Source organism: Anas acuta, chromosome 29, assembly GCF_963932015.1.
Source record: "Anas acuta chromosome 29, bAnaAcu1.1, whole genome shotgun sequence".
NCBI lineage: Eukaryota > Metazoa > Chordata > Aves > Anseriformes > Anatidae > Anas > Anas acuta.
This window is the reverse complement of record NC_089007.1, coordinates 1,541,214-1,559,375: the sequence shown is the minus strand read 5'-3', so window position 1 is coordinate 1,559,375 and position 18,162 is coordinate 1,541,214. Positions and strand designations below refer to the sequence as shown.

Sequence of the window (18,162 nt, the reverse complement as noted above, 5' to 3'; positions counted from 1 at the left end):
CCACAGCATCTCGGCCCCCAACCCCCCCCCCCCTCCACCCCCCCCCCCACCAGCAGGCAGGACCCCAGCGCCCACCCCCTCCTCCCCTGCCCCCCCCCCCTTTCCCCAGCCCCTTCAGCCCCCCCCCAGAAGTAGGATTTCGGGGGGGGGCTCAGCGCCAGGGCCCCCCCCCCCGGGGGGGTGGGGGTGGGGGGGCATCTGCAGGGCTCCCTCTTTGGTTCCTTCCTTGGGGGGGGCCCCCAACCCCGAGGGGGGGGGCAGCGCTAGCAGCAACGAGCGGCGGGTGATGGCTGGAAACCGGGGGCGCTGCCAGCCTGGGGGGGGGGGGGGGGCAAAGGGCCATGACCCCCCCGCCCCCCCCCCCCCCGGCAAAAAACCTGGGCTGGGCACGCGCCGAGCTGTGGGGTGAGGTAGATGTGTGGCGGGGGGGGGGGGAAAGGGGGGGCCCTGCTGGCTGGGGGGGGCCCCCTCGGTCCCATGGGGGGGGGACCGGGAAGCCCACTGCCCCGGGGGGGGGGCACAGGGAGGGGGTCTGGGCCCCCCCTGCGCTGGGGGGGGGGGGGGGTGGAAGAACCGGGGAGCCCTGGGCAGAGCTGGCACTGGGGGGAGGGGGGGGGCACGGCCGGCCCCAGAGCTGGAAGCTGAGGGGGGGGCGGGGGGGGCTGCCCCCCCCCACGGACAGACGGACGGACCCGGGGGGGGGGGTGAATAACGTTGGGGGGGGGGCCCGGGGCAGCTCAGCACCCCCAATCTTTGGTTAAAAGAGACGCCCCCCCCCCCCCATCCCCCCCACAGGCCCCCCCTTGATTGTCGCTGCGCAAGCGGGGGGGGGGCACGGCGGGGGGGGGGGGCTCGGTGGCCCCCAAGAGAGGCTGAGGGGGGGGGAAATTTTTTGGGGGGGGGGGGGCAGGGTGAGTCTAAAGTGCCTGGCTGGCCCTTGGGGCGCCCGTTGCCAGTAGAAGCGGTGCTGGGGGGGGGGGGGGGGTTATTGCACTTGTCCTGCCCCCCCCCGGGCTGGGGGCAAGGGGGCGGGGGGGGGGGGACATGCACAGCCCCCAGCCCCCGGGGACAGAAATGGCTGCGGGGGGGGGGCAGAGGAGGGGCAGCACCCCCGGCCTGCTGGGGGGCTGGGGCCCAGGGAGCCGGACCCTATGTGGGGGGGGGGGCATTCGGGGGGGGGGCTGTCACTGTCTCCCCCCCCCTCGACCCCCCCCCAGAGCCAGGGGCACTGACCGGGCAGCAGAAGGCACGGGGGGGGCTCCGCAGCTTTGGGGGGGGAGGGGGGGGGGGCTGGCGGGGGGCTGCGGGCCGTGGAAGCACAAGGTTGGTGGGGGGGGGGGGGGGCCAGGGCTGCTGCAGCTGGGGAGCCCCAGCCCCCCCCCCCCGCGGGGGGGGATTTTGTTTTTCCTTTTTTTTTTTTTTTTTTCTTTTTTTTTTGTGTTTTCGTTTTTTATAAAATGCAGGAGGAAAAAAAGCCCTCCGAGGGGGGGGGCTGCCCGGGTTACGGGGGGGGGGGGGGGGCAGCAAAGACACTGCAGGAGCTGCGGGGCTGCCCCCCCCCCATAGCACAGGGCCCCTCAATTCAGGCCCCCCCCTTGCAGAGGAAGAGGAGCAGAGGAAGGGGCGACGTCGCCCGCAGTTGGCAGCCGGGGCGGGGGGCTCCATCCCCGGGGGGGGTGGGGGCGGCAGCAGCGTGGGGGGGGTCCCTCGGTGCCGCCCCCCCCCCCCCCCCCCTCACCCCACTGCTACTTGGGGTAGGGGTAGGGGAAGGCGCTGGGCTCGGAGGGCGACTCCACGGGGCCGTGGCCGTGGCTCGGGGCGGCGCTGCCGTCCTGCGGGGAGGTGGCGGTGGGGAGGGGGCCGGGACCCCCCCCCCCGGCCAAAAAAATGCCCCCCCCCCGCGTACCCAGCGCTTACCTCCAGGGGGATGGCGGGCGGCACCGGGGGGTACGGCGGCAGGAAGGCTCCGGGCAGGGCGGTGGCAGGCACGTACTGGGGGGGGGCGGGATAAAATGGGGGGGTCAGGGGGGTGCTGGGGGGCTGGGGGGGGGCACAACGTGCAGGGGGGGTTAGGAGGGGGGGGGGTCCTTACCGTGCCCGTGCTGCCCAGCGAGAGGTGGCCGAGCTGCTGCGCCAGGGGGGCCACCACGGAGGGCTGGAGGGGGACGGCGTGGTCCACGGCGGGGGCCAGCACCGCGCCCTGCACGGCTCCGTCAGGGGGGGGCACGGGGGGGGCACGGGGGGGAGGGATTTAGGGGGGGGGGGCAGGGGTAGGAGGGGACCTGGGGTCCTGCAGGGGGCACAGGGAGGGGCAGGGCAGGGGGAGGGGGCGTGGCCAGTGCTTTGGGGGCGTGGTCAGTGCTGGGGGCGTGGCCATGGGTGGGTGGGGCTGGGATGGGGGCGTGGCCTTAGGGTAAAGTGGGTGGGGCTAAGGCACAGGGGGTGGGGCATGTGCAAAGTGGGCGGGGCTTTGGAGGCAAGTGGGCGGGGCCTCATAGGAAAGTGGGCGGGGCCTTGGAGGGGGGCGTGGCCTGGGGCAGGTGTGGGGGCAGGGCCCCAGTTCCCCCCCCCCCCCTCTTTTCCCCCCCCCCAGGGGCTCACCGTGGGCTGCACGAGGTAGGAGGGGGGCATCCAGGCCGGGCTGTGCACCTGCGGAGCAGCCGGTGAGGGGGGGGGGCCGGGGACATGACCCCGGGGGGGTCCGGCCCCACAGGGACCCCCCCCCACACACAGACCCGTTGGGGACACCCCCAGTCCCGCAGGGCCCCCCCCCCGCGCCGCCCCCACGTACCTGGTAGGAGGAGACGGGCGAGGGCAGGTAGGGGGCCAGGGCGGTGGGCGCGATCATCCTGGTGGGGGCCAGGCCGTAGGGGGCGGGGTAGAAGCTGGGGGGGCACGGGGAGGGTTTAGGGGGGGTGTCGGGGGGGGTGGGGGGCGTGCAGCCCCCCCTCCCACCGGCCCCTCCGAGCACCCACCCGTTCTGCAGCGCCGTCGTGGGGTCGTAGGCCAAGGTCACGGTGCCCTGGGGGGGACACAGAAGGGTTGGGGCTGCCCCCACGGCCCCCTCCGCTCCCAATATGGGGGGGGGGGTCCCTGCCGGGAGGCAGACCCTACTGCGCCCCCCCCTTTAATCCCAAACTGCCCCCGCTCACCGCATCGCCGTCCCGGGCCCAGGCTCTCCCGTTGGGCACGAATTTGCCCTGGCTCTGCCGCTTCTTCTGCCCCCCATCCGCGAACTTGCAGAGCAGGGGGTCCGGGGGGGCTGCGGGGGGGCAGTGTCAGTGTCACGGTGCCACCACCCCCCCACACCTCCTCTCTGCCCCCCCCCTCAGCCTACCTGGCACCCCCGGGGGGGTTTTGATGTATTTCCCATTGAAGTGGGTGATGACGGCCTCGCACTTCTCCGTCGACTCCATCCTGGTGGGGGGGGGGGAGCGTGGCTGGGGCGTGGGGGCAACACCCGGGACCCACACAGCCCCCCCCTCATTATTCTGGGTCCCCCCCCACCCCTTCACCAGGCCCCGTACCGTGCAAAGCCGACCCCACGGCTGGCCCCGTGGGGGTCCCGCAGGATGCGGGTGGAGACCACCTGCCCGAAGGGCTTCAGCAGCGCCTCCAGCTCCTGCTCGTCCACCCCCAGCGGCAGGTTGGAGATGTAGAGGTTGGTGGGGTCCTGCTCCTGTTGCTGCGGTGGGGAGCACGGGGGGGGGGTCAGGGGGTCGCACGGGACCGGGATGACCCCAAAATGAGGGGGCAGTGGGGAGGGGGGCTCCGGGCCCCCGTACCTTGGCCATCTGCGCCTGCACCCCACTGGCCTTGAGCGCTGTCACCGCCTTCTGGGCCGCCGTGGGGCTGTCAAAGTCGACGAAGCCGTAGCCTGGAGGGTTTTTTTTTTGGGGGGGGGGGGAGAAGCACAGACAGGCAGTTAGGGGGGGACCCCAAAAAGCGAGAGGGGGGGACCCCCAAACCCCGAGGGGGACCCCAAAAAAGGGGAGTGACCCCAAATGAGGGGAGCGACCCCAAAACAAGGAAGCGACCCCAAAACAAGGAAGCGACCCCAAAACAGGGGAGTGACCCCAAACTCCCCCCCAAAAACCAACCTTTGCACTTATTGGTCGTCTTATCCAGGATGGCTTTGGTGGAGACGATCTTCCCGTACCTGCGGGGGGCACACACAGACACACACCGGGGGGGGGGGGGGGGAGGGGGTCACCCCCTGCACCTCCCCCCTCCCGGTAACCCCCCCCCCGCCCCCGGAGGCACGCACCCGCGGCCTGCCCGGCCCCACTCACGGCTGGCAGAGCTTCACCAGGTCCTGGTCGGTGGTGCCGGGGTGCAGCCCGCGGATGTACAGGTTGGTTTTGCTCAGCTGCTCGCCCGCCCCCCCGGGGGGGGGGCAGGGGCCGGGGCTGGGGGGGCCCATGGCTGGCGGCGGCGGCACATAGGGCTGCTGGGAACCGGGAGGAGGGGGGGGGGGGCACGGAGCCGGTTTAACCCCCCCGGTTCCTTCCCTCACCGGGGGGAGGCGGGGCAGGGTTAGGCCCCTCCCGCCCCCCCCCGTCCCGGTTTTGGGGGTTTTTGGGGTTATTTTGTTGTTTTTTTTTTTTACCTTTTTGCCCCCCTTGCTGCAGGCGAACGCGGCCAGGCCGGGGCGCGGCGGCACCGAGAGCAGCATCGCCGAGCGCGCGGCGGGGCGGGGCGGGGCGGCTCCGCGTGACGTCACGCCGCTTCCGGGGCGGGCCCCGCCGCCTCACGGGTCCTAGCGCCCGCCGCGAGGCCCCCCCCGCCGCCACCGGGGCCCAACGCGGGGCTCCGGGGGGGGGACGGAAGGGGTCGGTACCCCCCCGTCAGGCCCGTACGGGGCTCCCCCGGTGCGGAGGGTTCGGGTTTGAGCCCGTTTGGGGCCGCGCGGCCCCTTTAAGGCGGCCCGGCCCCGCCCGCCGCCATTAGGCCTCAGCGGGGCGGGCGCTCGGAGCCGTGGGCGCGGCCATTTTGGAGGGGGCGGTCACGTGCTTCCCCCCTCACCCCCCCCCTCCCTCCCTTCCCGCACGCCCGCCATCTTGGCGCCGCCCTCCCCCGGCACGTGACGCGGGACAGGCCCCGCCCCGCGCCTGAAGCCGCGCTGGGCGCCGCCATTTTGGCCCCGCTCTGTACCCTGCCCCCCCCCACACACCCCTCACCCCTCAAGGCACCCCTCAAGGGGGCTCCTGGGGGGGGGGGGGCAGGGAGCATGGGGGGGCTGGGGGGTCCTGGGGGATCCTGAGGGGTCCTGGGGGGGGCAGGGCAGGCGGTGGGGCCCTTCCCACAGGGCCTGTGCCCCATGGAGGGGCTGGAGGGGGGCAATGGGGGCGATGGGGGCTGCCCCCCCCCAGGACCCCCCCATCCCCCCCAGGCCCCCGTCTGCACGGTGCCCCCCGCACGTCCGCCCCCGCTGCCCCGTGTCCGTCCCCGTGTCCCCGTCCCCCCCCTTTGTGCGGGGATTGTTCTGGCTCTTTCAGGCCGGGCCGTGCTGAGCCAGGCCCTCGGGCACCCACCCCGCTGACTCACGCCACGTGCGGGGCCGCGCTCTGCTGAGCTGGCAGGGACGTGGGGCCCGGCCCCCCCCGGCCCCCCCCCAGCCACCAGCACTGAGCTTTTCTGGCTGCCCCCCCAGCACAGGGGTCCCCAGCACCCCCCTGGTGCCACTGCGTGAGCGTAGCCGGCTCCGTTTGCTGCTGGGGCTGCCCCCCCCCCATAAGCACCCCCTCACCCCCCCCCCATCTCCTTTCATCCCTGCCTTTCATCTCTCCCTTGGGGACGGAGCGCCGGTCACCGTGGCAACCCCCCAAAGTGCCCCCGCTTGTTGCCATGGCACCCACAGCACCTTGGGGTGCCCCAGCCCCATCCAGGACCCCTGCAGCCCCCACCCCCCCATGGCTGTGCCCCACAGGCAGCCCCCTCCTGTGCTGAGCGTGGGGTCTCCCCCCCCCTCCTAAATCCGGGGGGTTGGTGGGAAGGGGGGGGTGGGAGGTGCCCCCGCCTTGGGCATCCTCTGCGCTCACCCCGCAGCTGCGCCATGGCCATCAGGGAGGTAAGGCCCCGGTGCCCCTCGGCCCCCCACCTGCCCCCCAGCCCTGACTGCGGGGTCCTGGGGTGGGGGTGGGCAGCCCCTGCCATGCCCCACAACCCCCGCTCTGAGGTCTCAGCCCCTAACCCCATCCTGGGGGTCCCCGCGTGCCCCCAGCTGTGGCCCTGACCCTGACCCTGAACCTGACCCCAGCTCGGCACCCCCACAGCTGCCAGGGCCCCCCCCTCCTGCTGGGGATGGGGGGGGGGGGGGGGTGTCTCCGGTTGCCATGGCAACCCAGTTGCCAAATTGCCAAGGCCCCCCCATCACCACAGCTCAGGCATCCCGTTGCCATAGCGCCCTGTCACCATGGCACCCCGTCCCCAAGGTCCCCTGTGCCATGACACACTGTCACCATGCCACCCTGTCCCCAAGGTCCCCTGTCACCATGACACACTGTCACCATGGCAACCGGTCCCCAAGGTCCCCTGTCACCAAGGCACCCTATTGCCATGGCGCCCCGTCACCGGGATCCCCCGTCACCATGGCGCCCCATCACCAAGGTCCCCTGTCACCATGACACACGGTTGCCATGGCAACCAGTCCCCAATGTCCCCTGTCACCACGGCGCCCCATCACCACGGTCCCCTGTCACCAAGGTGCCCTATTGCCATGGTGCCCCACCACCAACATTCCCCCATCACCATGGCACGCCATAACTGTGTCACCCTGTCACCCTGTCACCATGTCACCCCGTCACCATGTCACCCCATTACCATGTCACCCCATCACCCCCAGGAGCTGCGCAGCACCTGTTTCTGGCGGGCCGTGCTGGCGGAGGCGCTGGCGACGCTGATCTTCGTGGGGGTGGTGCTGGGCGCTTCGGTGACCCCCAGCCCCTTGGCACCGGCGCTGGCGGGGGGCTTGGTGGCTGCGGCGCTGCCCCACACCCTCGGGGCCCCCCAGGCCAACCCGGCGCTGACGCTGGCGCTGCTCTGCACCCGCAAGCTGAGCGCCCTGCGCGGGGCCGCCGGGCTCCTGGCCCAGTGCACCGGGGCCGTGCTGGCCTCCGCCGCCGCGCGCTCGGCGCTGCCGGACGATGCCAGCCTGGTCACCAGGGTGAGCGTCCCCCCCCCCCCCATCCCCATGCACGTCCCCGTCCCCGTCCCGGTGCTGGCAGGCGCTGAGGCCGGGCCGTGGCCACAGGTGAGCGCGGCGGGGACGCCGGGGCAGGCGTGGGGCTGGGAGACCTTCGCCACCTTCCAGCTGGCGCTCGCCGCCTTCGCCACCGCCGAGCGGGCGGCCGGCCCCGCCGGGCTGGCCCTGGGCAGCGCTGTGGCTGCCGGTGCCCTGGCTGCGGTAAGGACCCCCCCCCGTGTGCCCCCACCTCAACTGTGGGGCTGTTGTCCCCCTGCCCAGCCCTGACCCCCTGCCCGCCCCCAGGGGCCGTTCTCGGGGGGCAGCATGAACCCAGCCCGCTCGCTGGGGCCCGCCATCGTCACCGGCATCTGGGACGACCACTGGGTGAGTCGGTGGCACCCCTGGGTGCTGTCCCCCGTCCCCCCCCCCTTCCTCAAGACACTGCTGTGGGGATGGGTGCCCCTGGCTGCAGCGTGGAACTCCCCCACCCCGTCCTCCCCCCAGGACAAGGAGCTCTTCTCTCACCCTCCACTGCACCCCCAGATTGGGTCCCCCTGGTCCCCCCCCGCAAAGGACAGGTCCCCCCCGTCCCCAACCTTGGGGTAGGACCCCCTGGTGTCCCCATCCCAAACGTGGGACCCCCCCGGGCCCTCACCCTTAGAGCAGGTCCCTCCAGTCAGCCCCCATCCCTGGTGTGCCCCCCCCGCCCCATTACCCCATCATCCCCTGGCACCCTTAGGGCACCCCCAGACCCCCACATGCCCCCGGCAGCCCCTGAGCACGTCCCCCTGACGCGGCCCCCCCCAGGTGTACTGGCTGGGGCCGGTGCCGGGCGCGGTGCTGGCTGCCTTCTCCTACGAGTTCGTCTTCGCCCCCGGTGCCTCGCGGGAGAAGCTGGGCGCCTGCCTCGCCTGCCGGGACGTGGCACCAGTGGAGGCCACCAGCCCGACCCCCTCCTCGCCCTCCACTGCCCCCCCCAGGGGTCCCTCTCAAACCCAGGGCCAGGACGCAGCCTGAGCCCCCGCAGCAGGGGGACGAGGAGCCCCCAGCAGAAAGAGGGGGACCGGGGGGGGGGCTCCTTGCACCCCCCCCCCAAAACCTCCTTCCCCATGGGGATTAAAGATGACTTGGGGCCAGAGCTGGGTGCAGAGCAGTTCTATGGGGCTAGGGGGGTCTGGAGGGTCAAGGGGTGCTGGGGGGGGCGCTCCCTTCATCCCTTCACCCCCCCAGCTGTGCCCCACGGTGGGGGCCGGGGGCTGCTCCCGTCCCATGCCGGGCGCTGAGCGCAGCAAAGTTTTTTGTCGCAGCCTCTGCAGCCCCGGCAGATTCCTGTGGGCGCCAATGGCCGGGCCCGGCCCTAATCCCCCCGCCCGGGGGCTTAGCGCCCGCTAAGCCAGGCTGAATAACCAGCGCCGGGGCAGGGGGGCCACCACGGCCCCCAGGAGGGGGGGGGGGGCAGCCGCAGCCCCTGGGATGTGGGATGTGGGGCTGAACCGGGGGCACCCCCAGCCCCCAAGATGTGGGGTTGGGGTGAGCTGGCTCCCAGCGCTGCCCCCCTGCAGTGTCACCCAAAACCTGGCTGGGGGGGGGGTCTCGGTGCTGCCCCCCACCCCTCAAGCCTGTTTGTGACCCCAGGACCCACAGAGGGCAGCTGTGGGTCAGAGCCAGCCCCCCAGGACAGCGGCCCCAGGGTGGGGGGCGTGCGGCTCCGGGGGGGTCCCTGCTCTCCTGGGGGCGTGGGGTTGCCCCAGGGGGGGGGCACTGGGGTCCCGCACAGCCCCTCACCCACCCCATATCCCGGGCAGCGAACTGGTTAAGGGGGGGTGGCGGCGGTGGGGTCCCACCCCCCGGGGCCGGCTGGGGGGGGCGTATAAAGGTGGGTGCGGGCGGCCCCCGGGAGGGGAGCGGGGCCGCGGCGGGCAGCGGGGCCAGGCCATGCGGGAGCTGCGCTCGTCCTCCTTCTGGAGGGCCGTCCTGGCCGAGTTCCTGGGCAGCCTCCTCTATGCCCTGCTGGGGCTGGGGGCTTCGCTGCGCTGGGCCCCGGGCCCCCACGGTGTCCTGGGGGCCGCCCTGGCCTTCGGGCTGGCCCAGGCCACCCTGGTGCAGGCGCTGGGGCACGTCAGCGGGGGGCACATCAACCCCGCCATCACGCTGGCCTTCCTGCTGGCCTCGCAGCTCTCCCTGCCCCGCGCCCTGGGCTACCTCCTGGCCCAGCTGCTGGGCGCCCTGGCCGGGGCCGGCGTCCTCTATGGGGTGACACCGGCCCCTGTGCGCGGCACCCTCGGCCTCAGCGCGGTGAGAGGGGTGGGAGAGGGTGGGGGGGGCCGGGGGGTGCTGAGGGTTTGGGGATAGGGGGTGAGGGAATGGGGATCCCAGGGGTGTTTGGGGTGGGGTGGGGGTAACGGGAGACCGGGGAGGTTTGGGGTGCTGCGGGGTTTGGGATGGCGTGGGGGGTGATGGAAATCGGGCACCGGGAGGGGGCACCGGGTTGTGGGAACAGCTCCGGGTGCCGGTGGGTGCTGAGCCCCCTCTCCCCCGCAGCTGCACCCCAGCGTGGGCCCGGGCCAGGGCACGGTGGTGGAGCTGCTGCTGACCGCCCAGTTCATCCTCTGCGTCTTCGCCAGCTTCGACGACCGCCACGACGGGCGCCCGGGCTCGGCCGCGCTGCCCGTCGGCTTCTCCCTCGCCCTCGGCCACCTCTTCGGGGTAAGGGCGGGGACCTCCCCGTTACCCCCCCCTCACACCCGGGGACCCCGGCGGCGTCACCGCGGGGCAGGGGGGCAGCCAGCCGGCCCCCCACCGCCCCCTTCTTCCCCCCACCCCAGATCCACTACACGGGTGCCGGCATGAACCCCGCGCGGTCCTTTGCCCCCGCCGTCATCACCCGCAACTTCACCAACCACTGGGTAAGTGCAGGGGGGGCCCGGCCCCGTGACCCCCACAGCACCCCCCTCTGAGCAGGGGGGGTTGCCGGAGACCCCCTAGGGGACAGGTCCCAGCCCCCCCCTTGCTTAGGACACGGGATTAGGACATGGGGAGCCCCCATGTCTGCGGACACCCTGACGGGTGGGCGCCCTGGGGCCGGCACCGGAGCCCGGGGGGGGGATCCTCGGGGCTGGGAGGGGGGTACGGGGGGGGGCAGGACCCGCTCCCACGCCGCCCCCCCGCAGGTGTACTGGGCCGGCCCGCTGCTGGGCGCCGTGCTGGCCGCGCTGCTCTACGAGTTCGCGCTGTGCCCGCGGCCGCGCAGCCTGGCCGAGCGCCTGGCCGTCCTCAAGGGAGAGCCGCCCGCCGCCGAGCCGCCGCCCGAGCCGCCCGCCGAGCCGCTGGAGCTGAAGACGCAGGGGCTGTAGGCCGGGCCCCGGGGGGGGCTCCGGTACCGGAGCCCCGCGCCCACCCGCGCCTTTGCAGTGACGGGGCCGCCGCGGTGCGTGTGGTGCGTGCGTGTGTGTGCGGCGCAGCGGGCGGGCGGCGGCGGCCACCGGCACCGGGATCGGCACCGGGACCGGGACCGAACCGCCCGGTACAGCCGGGGTTGCCGGTACCGAGCCGGGGCTGCCCCGCTCTGCCCCGCCGCGGCGGGAGTTCTGTGTTCGGTGAATTAAACCTGCGCTTTATTTTGGTAACCGATCTCGGCCGGCGAGGGTGGGGGGTGGGGGGGGGAACGGGGAACCGGGGGGCACCGGGGGGCACCGGGGAAGCGGGGGGAACCAAGGTGCGCCGGAACCAATGCGCAGGGGAATGGGGCGCGGGGGGACCGCGGCAGCGGGGGGACCGGGCAGGGTCCGCGTCGCCACGGCAACCGCGCGGGGGCTGACGGGAGGCGGCCGTTCCCGCGCCTCGGGGGATGCCCCGCCCCTGGAGGCGGGGCCGCTTTGGGGGCGGGGCCTCTGTTAAAGGGGCAACGCCGTGCCCGTGCTGCACCCGTAGAACGCGTGGAACCCTGCGGGACCGGGGTGCCAATAGGGGCGCTGGGCCCCGCCCCGCCCCGAAGCGCCCCGCAGCGCCCAGCACCCCGCGGGTGCTGCCACCGAGGGAGGGGCTGCCGGGGAGCCCACTCGTGGCGGGGGCAGGCAGGGCCCCACCGGTCGGCTCGGGGAGGCGTTGCCCTTTGAAGCCCGCGGGCGGGGCGGGGCTCGCACCGCGGGAACTGGGGCGGTTGTGTAACGGAGCCGCGGGGGCGGCGGGACCGGGACCGGGACCGGGATCGGGACCGGGATTGGGATCGGGATCGGGATCGGCACCGGGATCGGGATCGGGACCGGGACCGGCACCGGGATCAGCACCAGGACCGGGATTCAGATTGGGTTCGGCACCGGGACCGGCACCGGGGGAGCCCCGAGCCCGCCCGGAGCCCCTGGACCGGGACCGGGATTGGGATCGGGACCTGGATCGGGACCGGGATCAGCACCGGGACCGGCACCGGGACTGAGATCGGGTTCGGCACCAGGACCGGGACCGGGACTGGGACCGGCACCGGGATCAGGACTGGGACCGGGATCGGAACCGGCACCGGGTGAGCCCCGAGCCCGCCCGGAGCCCCGTTACCGGGGACTGCCACACCGGGGGTGTCCCCCGGGGCTCTCCTTCGGGGTCCCGCCGAAGGCTCCCTCTGCCCGGTGCTGCCCCGCGCTGCATGGACTGGTACATGATGAACTGCGAGCTGCTGGCCACCTGCAGCGCCCTGGGCTACCTGGAGGGCGACGTCTACCACCGGGAGCCCGACTGCCTGGGTACGGCGGGCGGCGGCAGCAGGGGGGGGGCAGCGGGGCCGGGGGGGCGGCGGGGGTCTCACGGCCCCGTCCCCCGGCAGAGAGCGTCAAGGACCTGATCCGGTACCTGCGGCACGAGGACGAGACCCGCGATGTCCGGCAGCAGCTGGGGGCGGCGCAGATCCTGCAGAACGACCTCCTGCCCCTCCTGGTGCAGTACCCGCAGGACAAGGCGCTCTTCGACGCCGTCGTCAGGTACCGGCAGCCCCCCCTTACCCCCCCCGGGGGGTTCCATCCCTTGGTGCCCCCTCCCCTGGGAGCAGCGGGACCCCCACGCACCCCCCCCCTGTCCGCTCGCAGGCTGATGGTGAACCTGACGCAGCCGGCTCTGCTCTGCTTCGGCAAGGTGCCGGTGGATGCCACCGCCCGGCACCACTTCCTGCAGGTGCTGTCCTACCTCCAGGCCTACAAGGAGGTGAGCACACCGGGCACGGGGTCCCCGGGGGGTCCCCAGGGCAGCCCCAAGGCAGGGGGGCTCTGCCCAGACCCCCCCCCCGCACTCACGCGCGGTTTTCTGCAGGCGTTCGCCAGTGAGAAAGTTTTCGGGGTGCTCAGCGAGAAGCTCTACGACGTGCTGCAGCTGGTGAGTCCCGGGCACGGTGGGGTTGGGGGGGTCCCGGGGGGGCTTCAGGAGCCCTCACGGCTGCGCCCCCGCAGGAGTGGGAGCAGCGGCAGGAGGAGGACACGCTGCTGATCGAGCGCATCCTGCTGCTGCTGCGCAACGTGCTGCACGTGCCCCCGGACCCCACGGAGGAGCAGGTACCGGGGTTGGGGGCTGCGGGGGCTCCCCCCTCAGGGCCTGGAATTCCACGTCCTGACCCCCCCCATATTTTGGCCACCCCCCCCCCAGGGTGTGGACGGCGATGCCAGCGTGCACGACCGGGTGCTGTGGGCGCTGCACATCAGCGGGATGGACGACCTGCTCAAATTCCTGGCCAGCGCCCAGTCGGAGCAACAATGGGCCCTGCACGTCCTCGAGATAATTTCCCTCATGTTCCGTGACCAGGTGAGCTGGGCTGAACCCGGGACCCCCCCCCCCCCAAGAGCCCCCCCGGGGTAGCGCTGACAGCTCTGCCGCAGAGCCCGGAGCAGCTGGCAGCGCTGGGGCAGGGGCAGGCGGCCGCCGAGCGCGGGGAGGACACGCGGGAACTGGAGACCCTGCGGCAGAGGGAGCTGGCGGAGAAGAGGGCGCGAGCGCTGCAGCGCCCGTCCAGGTGAGGAGGGGGCTTGGGGGGGGGCTGGGACCCCATCTGTGGGGTGGCACCGCTCATCCCGTGCCCCCCAGGCACTCCCGGTTCCGCGGCTCCTACGTCATCCAGGGCCTGAAGTCCATCGGGGACAACGACGTCGTCTTCCACAAGGGGCTGCACAACGTGAGCACGGGGCGGGGGACACAGCGGGAGTCATGGGGGGGGGGACACGAGTCAGGCTGTCCCCTCTTGTCCCCGCAGCTCCAGAGCTACAGCCACGACCTGGGCAAGGAGCCGCGCCGGGTGCCGCGGCGGCGCCAGGCCCCCCCCGATCTCGGCCCCTCGCGGCGCTCTGCCCGCAACGTGCGGCTCTTCCTCTGCCACTTCTGCCAGGACTTTCTGGAGGGCTGCTACAACCGCCTGATGCTGCTGGTCAAGGTGAGGGCAAGGGGGGGGGGGGGCCCGGCTCCTGCCCGGGGGGCTGCCCCACGCTGAGCCCCCCCCTCTGTGCCCCCAGGACCAGCTGCTGCGGGAGAAGGCTCAGCAGCACGACGAGACCTACTACCTGTGGGCCACCGCCTTCTTCATGGCCTTCAACCGCAGCCGGGGCTTTCGGCCCGAGCTGGTTTCGGAGACGGTGGGGGTCCGCGCGTTCCACTTCATCGAGCAGAACCTCACCACCTACTACGAGATGGCGCTGATGGACAAGAAGGAGGCGGTGACCTGGGCCCGCAGGTGGGGGCCGCGTCCCCTCCCCGCTTCCAGGGCTCCCCCCCCCGGGCTGTGCCCTGACGCTGCCCATCCTCAGGATGCACCTGGCCCTGAAGGCTTACCAGGAGCTGCTGCGGACGGTGCAGGAGATGGATCGCTCCCCCCAGCCGGCGGTGCGGGACAGCAGCCAGGTCATCAAGAGTGAGTCCGTCTGTCCGGCCAGCCCCGCAGCAGCTGCGCCCCCTCCCCGGCACCCGCTGATCCCCCTCTTCTGTAATTTCCCAGACAACATCTTCTACCTGACGGAGTACCGCGAGCTCCTCCTCGCTCTTTTCCGCAAGTTTGACGAGACCAAGCAGCCGCGCGCCTTCCTGCGGGACCTGGTGGAGACGGCGCACCTCTTCCTGCGCATGCTGGAGCGCTTCTGCCGCGGCCGCACGGGGCTCGTGGTGCAGGTGGGCTGAGGCTGCACCCGGGGGGGCCAGGGGAGGGGGTGGGGGCCCCTCCTGACTTCTCTCTCTCACCCCAATCCCAGAGCAAACGCGTGCGGAGGAAGAAGAAGCCGCGGGCGGCCACAGCCCTCGCCCCGCAGCCGCCCAGCGCGGCCGAGCTGGAGGAGCTGTGGGCAGGGTTGGCCCCGCAGCTCCAGGCCTGCCTGCAGGTAGGGGAAGGATCCGGGCCCTCTGCCACCCCCGGGGTGTCCGTGGGGGCACGGGGTGACTCCGAGTCCCGTCCCCAGGGCGAGGTGCCCCTCCCCGAGGACGTGGTGCCCTTCGACGCTGCCTCGGAGACGCCGGTGGAGGAGCAGCGCGCGGAGGCTCTGCTGCGGATCCAGGGCTGCCTGCGGGATGCCCAGGCCCCCGAGGCCCTGAGGCTGCTCCGCTGCGCCAGGTACCGGCCCCCACCAGACCCCCCCCCGCCCAGGCAGGGCGCAGGGCCCTGGTGCCAGCTCTGTGCCCCTCTCCCCCAGGGAGGTGTGGCCCGAAGGGGACGTGTTCGGCCCCTCCGGCGCGGGGCCGTCCGAGGAGACCCAGCTGCTGCAGGAGATCTTCTTCGCTGCCCTTCCCCGTGAGTCCCGTGGCCAGATCCTGCCCCCATGGCAGCGGGGTCCTGGGCTGGAGACGCTCTGCGCCCCTTAACGCCGCCCCCCCCCTGCAGGGCACGCGCCCCCTGAGGCCGAGGAGCCGGAGGAGCTCGAGGAAGAGGAGGTGGAGGAGGACGAGGAGGAGCAGGCGGTGCAGGTGGCGGAGAAGGAATTCAACTTCATGGACTACCTCAAGCGGTGAGGGGGGCCCGGCCCCGGGGGGGTGCTGGGGGGCAGAGGGGGAGCCGCCACGGCCCCGCTCACCAGCTCTGGGGGGGGTCCAGGTTCGCCTGTGCCCCCGTGGTCCGCGCCTGCGCCCTGCTGCTGCGGGGCTATGCCCAGAACAGCGCCCGCACCAACCACTGCGCCGTGCGCCTGCTGCACCGCCTGGCCCGCGACCTGCGCATGGAGGCCCTGCTCTTCCAGCTCTCCCTCTTCACCCTCTTCCACCGCCTCCTCAACGACCCCGGCGCTGCTGCCCACCAGGTCAGGGCCCTGCCCTCCTGACCCCGCTCCCTGCAGCCCCCCTCCCGGGACCCCCCCAACCCTTCCCTTCTTTCTCCTTCCCACCCCAGGAGCTGGTGGCCCTGGCCAAGTTCATCCTGGGCAAGTTCTTCGCGCTGGCGGCCACCAACAAGAAGGCCTTCGTGGAGCTGCTCTTCTGGAAGAACCCCACGGCCATCCGTGAGATGACCGAGGGCTACAGCTCCCTGCGGGAGGGAGAGGGGTGAGTGGGACCGGCATGGGGGGGGCTGGGGAGGGTGTCGCAGCCCTCCCTCACCTCTCCTCCCCTCCCTTTCCCTCTGTCTCTGCACAGGGCTGCCGCGCACAGGGCTCCTGCCTGGACCCCGCAGGAGGAGCAGGCGCTGCGGGAGCTGTACTGGAAGTACAAGGAGGTGGAAGGTAGGGGGGGTGTCAGGGGGGCAACGGGACCCCCACCGGGGGGGGGGGCTCCGTCCCTGCAGCTTCTCTCTTCCCGCAGGCCAGGATGTCATCGCCGCCATCCTGGCCGAGCTGCCGGCACCCGGGCGGACACGGAGGCAGGTGGTGAAGCATTTGGTGAGGCTGGGGCTGGCCAACAGCGCCAAGGACTTCCCGCAGCAGAGGTGAGCCGGGCCCCCCAGGGACGGGGGCAGCACCCCGCCAACGGGGCGAGCACCCAGGGCTGTGCCCCCCCCCCCAGGAAGGGCACCCGCATCGTGCTGTGGACGGAGGAGCAGGAGCAGGAGCTGGAGCGGCTCTTTGAGGAGTTCAGGGGCTCGGACAGTGAGCGAGGAGGGGGATTCTGGGGTGGGATGGGGGGGTCCGGTCCGGTCCCTGCTGACCCCTCCCCGCAGACGTCCTGGGGAACATCATGAAGAACCTGACGGCGCGGCGGTCGCGGGCCCGCGTGGTGGAGAAGCTGCTGGGGCTGGGGCTGGTGGCAGAGCGCAAGGAGCTGCACAAAAAGCGCCGGAGGAAGGGCCACGGCCCCGAGCTGGTACAGGGGGGGCTGGGGAAGGGCTGGGGGGGGGCATCCCAGGGGTGCTGCCCCACCACGGGCACCCCCAAAACCTCCCCCTGGTCCCCGCAGGGCGAGGCGGACGCCCTGGCGGTGTCAGCCCAGGACAGCTCAGCTGAGGAGGGGGACAGCGAGGAGGAGGAGGAGGAGGAGGAAGAAGAGGAGGAAGCGGAGAGCGACCCCCTGGAGGAGCACTGGGTGCCCGAGGAAGGGGCCGGGCAGGGCCTGGTGAACCTTCTGCATCAGGAAGGTGGGTGGGGGTGAGGGGCTTTGGGCCCCCCCTGCAGGTTTAAGCCCCCCCCAGTTGGGCTTGGCTGCAGGGGGCCGGATCCTGTCTGAGCCCCCTCTGTCCCCAGGCCTGGCCGGGCCCCTGCGGTGGCTGGAGAACTGCCTGAGGAGGACGGCCGGGGACCGCGAGCAGGAGGGTGAGCGGGGTCAGGGCTCGGGGTTGGGGGCTGGGGCACGGGGCCGGGCTGACAGCGCTCCCCCCCCCCCCCTGCCCCCCCAGGCCTGTCCTTCCCCGTGCCCCTGGTGCCTCTCTCGGAGGAGAACGAGGATGCCATGGAGGACCGGCGCTTCCGAGCCCTGCTACGGGAGCTGGGGCTCCGTCCCCCTGCCAGCGAGCAGGTGAGGGCCCTGTCCCCCCCAGGCTCTGTCCCCCCCAGGCCTGGCCTGGCCCTGCAGCGTCTCCCTTCTCCCCCCAGGAATCCTTCTGGCGCATCCCCGCCGCCCTCACCCCGCAGCAGCTGCGCCGCGCCGCCGCCTCCCTTGCCCACCACAGCCCCAACCCCGAGGGGCTCCCCCAGCACCCTGAGGAGCTGCCGGCGCCACCCAGGCACCCCCAGGCTCCTGCTCCAGGTGAGGATTTGGGCTGGGGGCTCCGGGATCAGGCTGGGGGTGCAGGAGCTGCCTCGGAGCCCCTCTCCGTGTGCCCAGCAGCGGAGCAGCCGCCGGCCCCGTTCGGATCGGACTCAGAGAGGTGAGGCTGGGGTCTCGCGTGCTGGGCTGGGGGCACCAGGCACCTGGGTTCTCCCAGTGTCCCCCCCCCAAGGGCTGGGGGCCATCGGGCTCCCCTGACCCCTGTCCCCACTGCTGCAGCGAGGAGCCCGTCCCCGTCCCCCTGCAGTCGGGCAGCAAGAGGCGGCGGCAGCTCGACAGCGAGGATGAGGATGGTGGCAGCCCAGGTGGGCTCAGCCCCTCTGTCCCCATCTCCTCGGGGCTCCCCTCATGGGGTTTCCTCCCCCATCACCCCCCCTGGAGCTGGACCCGTGTCCCTGCCCCTATCTGTGCCCTGTCCCAGGGCTCAGCCCCGTCCCTGACCCCTTCTCCCCCCACAGGGGCCGAGCCAGCCCCCCCAGCATCCCCCTCAGAGGCCGACGACGCCCCCCAGCCTGCAGGGAGGCGGAAGCGTGCCCGGCGCCTGGAGGAGGAGGAGGAGGAAGACTGAGGGCCCCGACCTTCCCCCAGTGTGGCTGGGCACCTTGCTGCGGGATTTTAAGCTGTTTTGGGTGCTGTGACAGCGGGCTGTGGATCTCCATGTCCCACCTCTGTCCCCGTCTCCTTTCCCCCCCCCCAGTTCCTTTTTTCCCGTATTTTGTTCCATTTCCTTCCCCCCTCTCCCTTTTATATCTGGAAAGAGACCCAATAAAGGACTGCAGCTCTGGGCCGGGCCTGGTGCGGGGCTGGGGGCCGGGCGTGCGAGCGGCCCCGTCCCCGTG

The 18,162-nt window shown here is 72.8% G+C and overlaps 4 protein-coding genes across 6 annotated transcripts; 3 read left to right on the top strand and 1 right to left on the bottom strand.

Moving 5' to 3' along the window:
- Positions 1 to 1,499: 1,499 nt before the first annotated feature.
- On the bottom strand, positions 1,500 to 4,975 carry RBMS2 (RNA binding motif single stranded interacting protein 2). 2 transcript variants are annotated; one of them, XM_068663578.1, is made up of 13 exons: positions 4,610 to 4,975; positions 4,293 to 4,450; positions 4,101 to 4,159; positions 3,786 to 3,877; positions 3,528 to 3,685; positions 3,338 to 3,417; positions 3,153 to 3,262; positions 2,976 to 3,022; positions 2,792 to 2,885; positions 2,602 to 2,649; positions 2,093 to 2,155; positions 1,918 to 1,992; positions 1,500 to 1,832 (listed from the first exon to the last, which is right to left on the bottom strand). In XM_068663578.1, exons 1-13 carry the CDS (start codon positions 4,673 to 4,675, stop codon positions 1,746 to 1,748), a joined length of 1,137 nt encoding a protein of 378 aa, XP_068519679.1. In that variant the 5' UTR covers positions 4,676 to 4,975; the 3' UTR covers positions 1,500 to 1,745. The 2 variants fall into 2 exon arrangements, with proteins under 2 accessions (XP_068519679.1, XP_068519678.1); XM_068663577.1 differs by having other exon boundaries at positions 1,510 to 1,832; positions 2,093 to 2,200; positions 4,610 to 4,966.
- Positions 4,976 to 6,449: 1,474 nt separating this feature from the next.
- Positions 6,450 to 8,313, top strand: LOC137845873 (aquaporin-2-like). 2 transcript variants are annotated; one of them, XM_068663382.1, is made up of 4 exons: positions 6,450 to 7,165; positions 7,253 to 7,405; positions 7,490 to 7,570; positions 7,994 to 8,313. In XM_068663382.1, the coding sequence occupies exons 1-4, from the start codon at positions 6,623 to 6,625 to the stop codon at positions 8,201 to 8,203; spliced, it is 987 nt and encodes a 328-aa protein (XP_068519483.1). In that variant the 5' UTR covers positions 6,450 to 6,622; the 3' UTR covers positions 8,204 to 8,313. The 2 variants fall into 2 exon arrangements, with proteins under 2 accessions (XP_068519483.1, XP_068519482.1); XM_068663381.1 differs by having other exon boundaries at positions 6,450 to 7,405.
- Positions 8,314 to 8,988: 675 nt separating this feature from the next.
- Positions 8,989 to 10,800, top strand: MIP (major intrinsic protein of lens fiber). The gene is made up of 4 exons (XM_068663384.1): positions 8,989 to 9,481; positions 9,728 to 9,892; positions 10,012 to 10,092; positions 10,357 to 10,800. Exons 1-4 carry the CDS (start codon positions 9,122 to 9,124, stop codon positions 10,537 to 10,539), a joined length of 789 nt encoding a protein of 262 aa, XP_068519485.1. The 5' UTR covers positions 8,989 to 9,121; the 3' UTR covers positions 10,540 to 10,800.
- A 145-nt stretch (positions 10,801 to 10,945) lies between these two features.
- Positions 10,946 to 18,108, top strand: TIMELESS (timeless circadian regulator). The gene is made up of 28 exons (XM_068663380.1): positions 10,946 to 11,919; positions 12,000 to 12,153; positions 12,259 to 12,373; positions 12,479 to 12,541; positions 12,616 to 12,717; positions 12,809 to 12,964; positions 13,039 to 13,172; positions 13,244 to 13,331; positions 13,410 to 13,586; positions 13,666 to 13,883; positions 13,957 to 14,060; positions 14,145 to 14,314; positions 14,395 to 14,520; positions 14,599 to 14,750; positions 14,830 to 14,927; positions 15,018 to 15,141; positions 15,228 to 15,429; positions 15,519 to 15,670; positions 15,761 to 15,846; positions 15,926 to 16,049; positions 16,127 to 16,209; positions 16,281 to 16,423; positions 16,517 to 16,694; positions 16,801 to 16,869; positions 16,953 to 17,071; positions 17,149 to 17,423; positions 17,543 to 17,628; positions 17,782 to 18,108. The coding sequence occupies exons 1-28, from the start codon at positions 11,823 to 11,825 to the stop codon at positions 17,889 to 17,891; spliced, it is 3,705 nt and encodes a 1,234-aa protein (XP_068519481.1). The 5' UTR covers positions 10,946 to 11,822; the 3' UTR covers positions 17,892 to 18,108.
- The last annotated feature ends 54 nt before the right edge of the window (positions 18,109 to 18,162 follow it).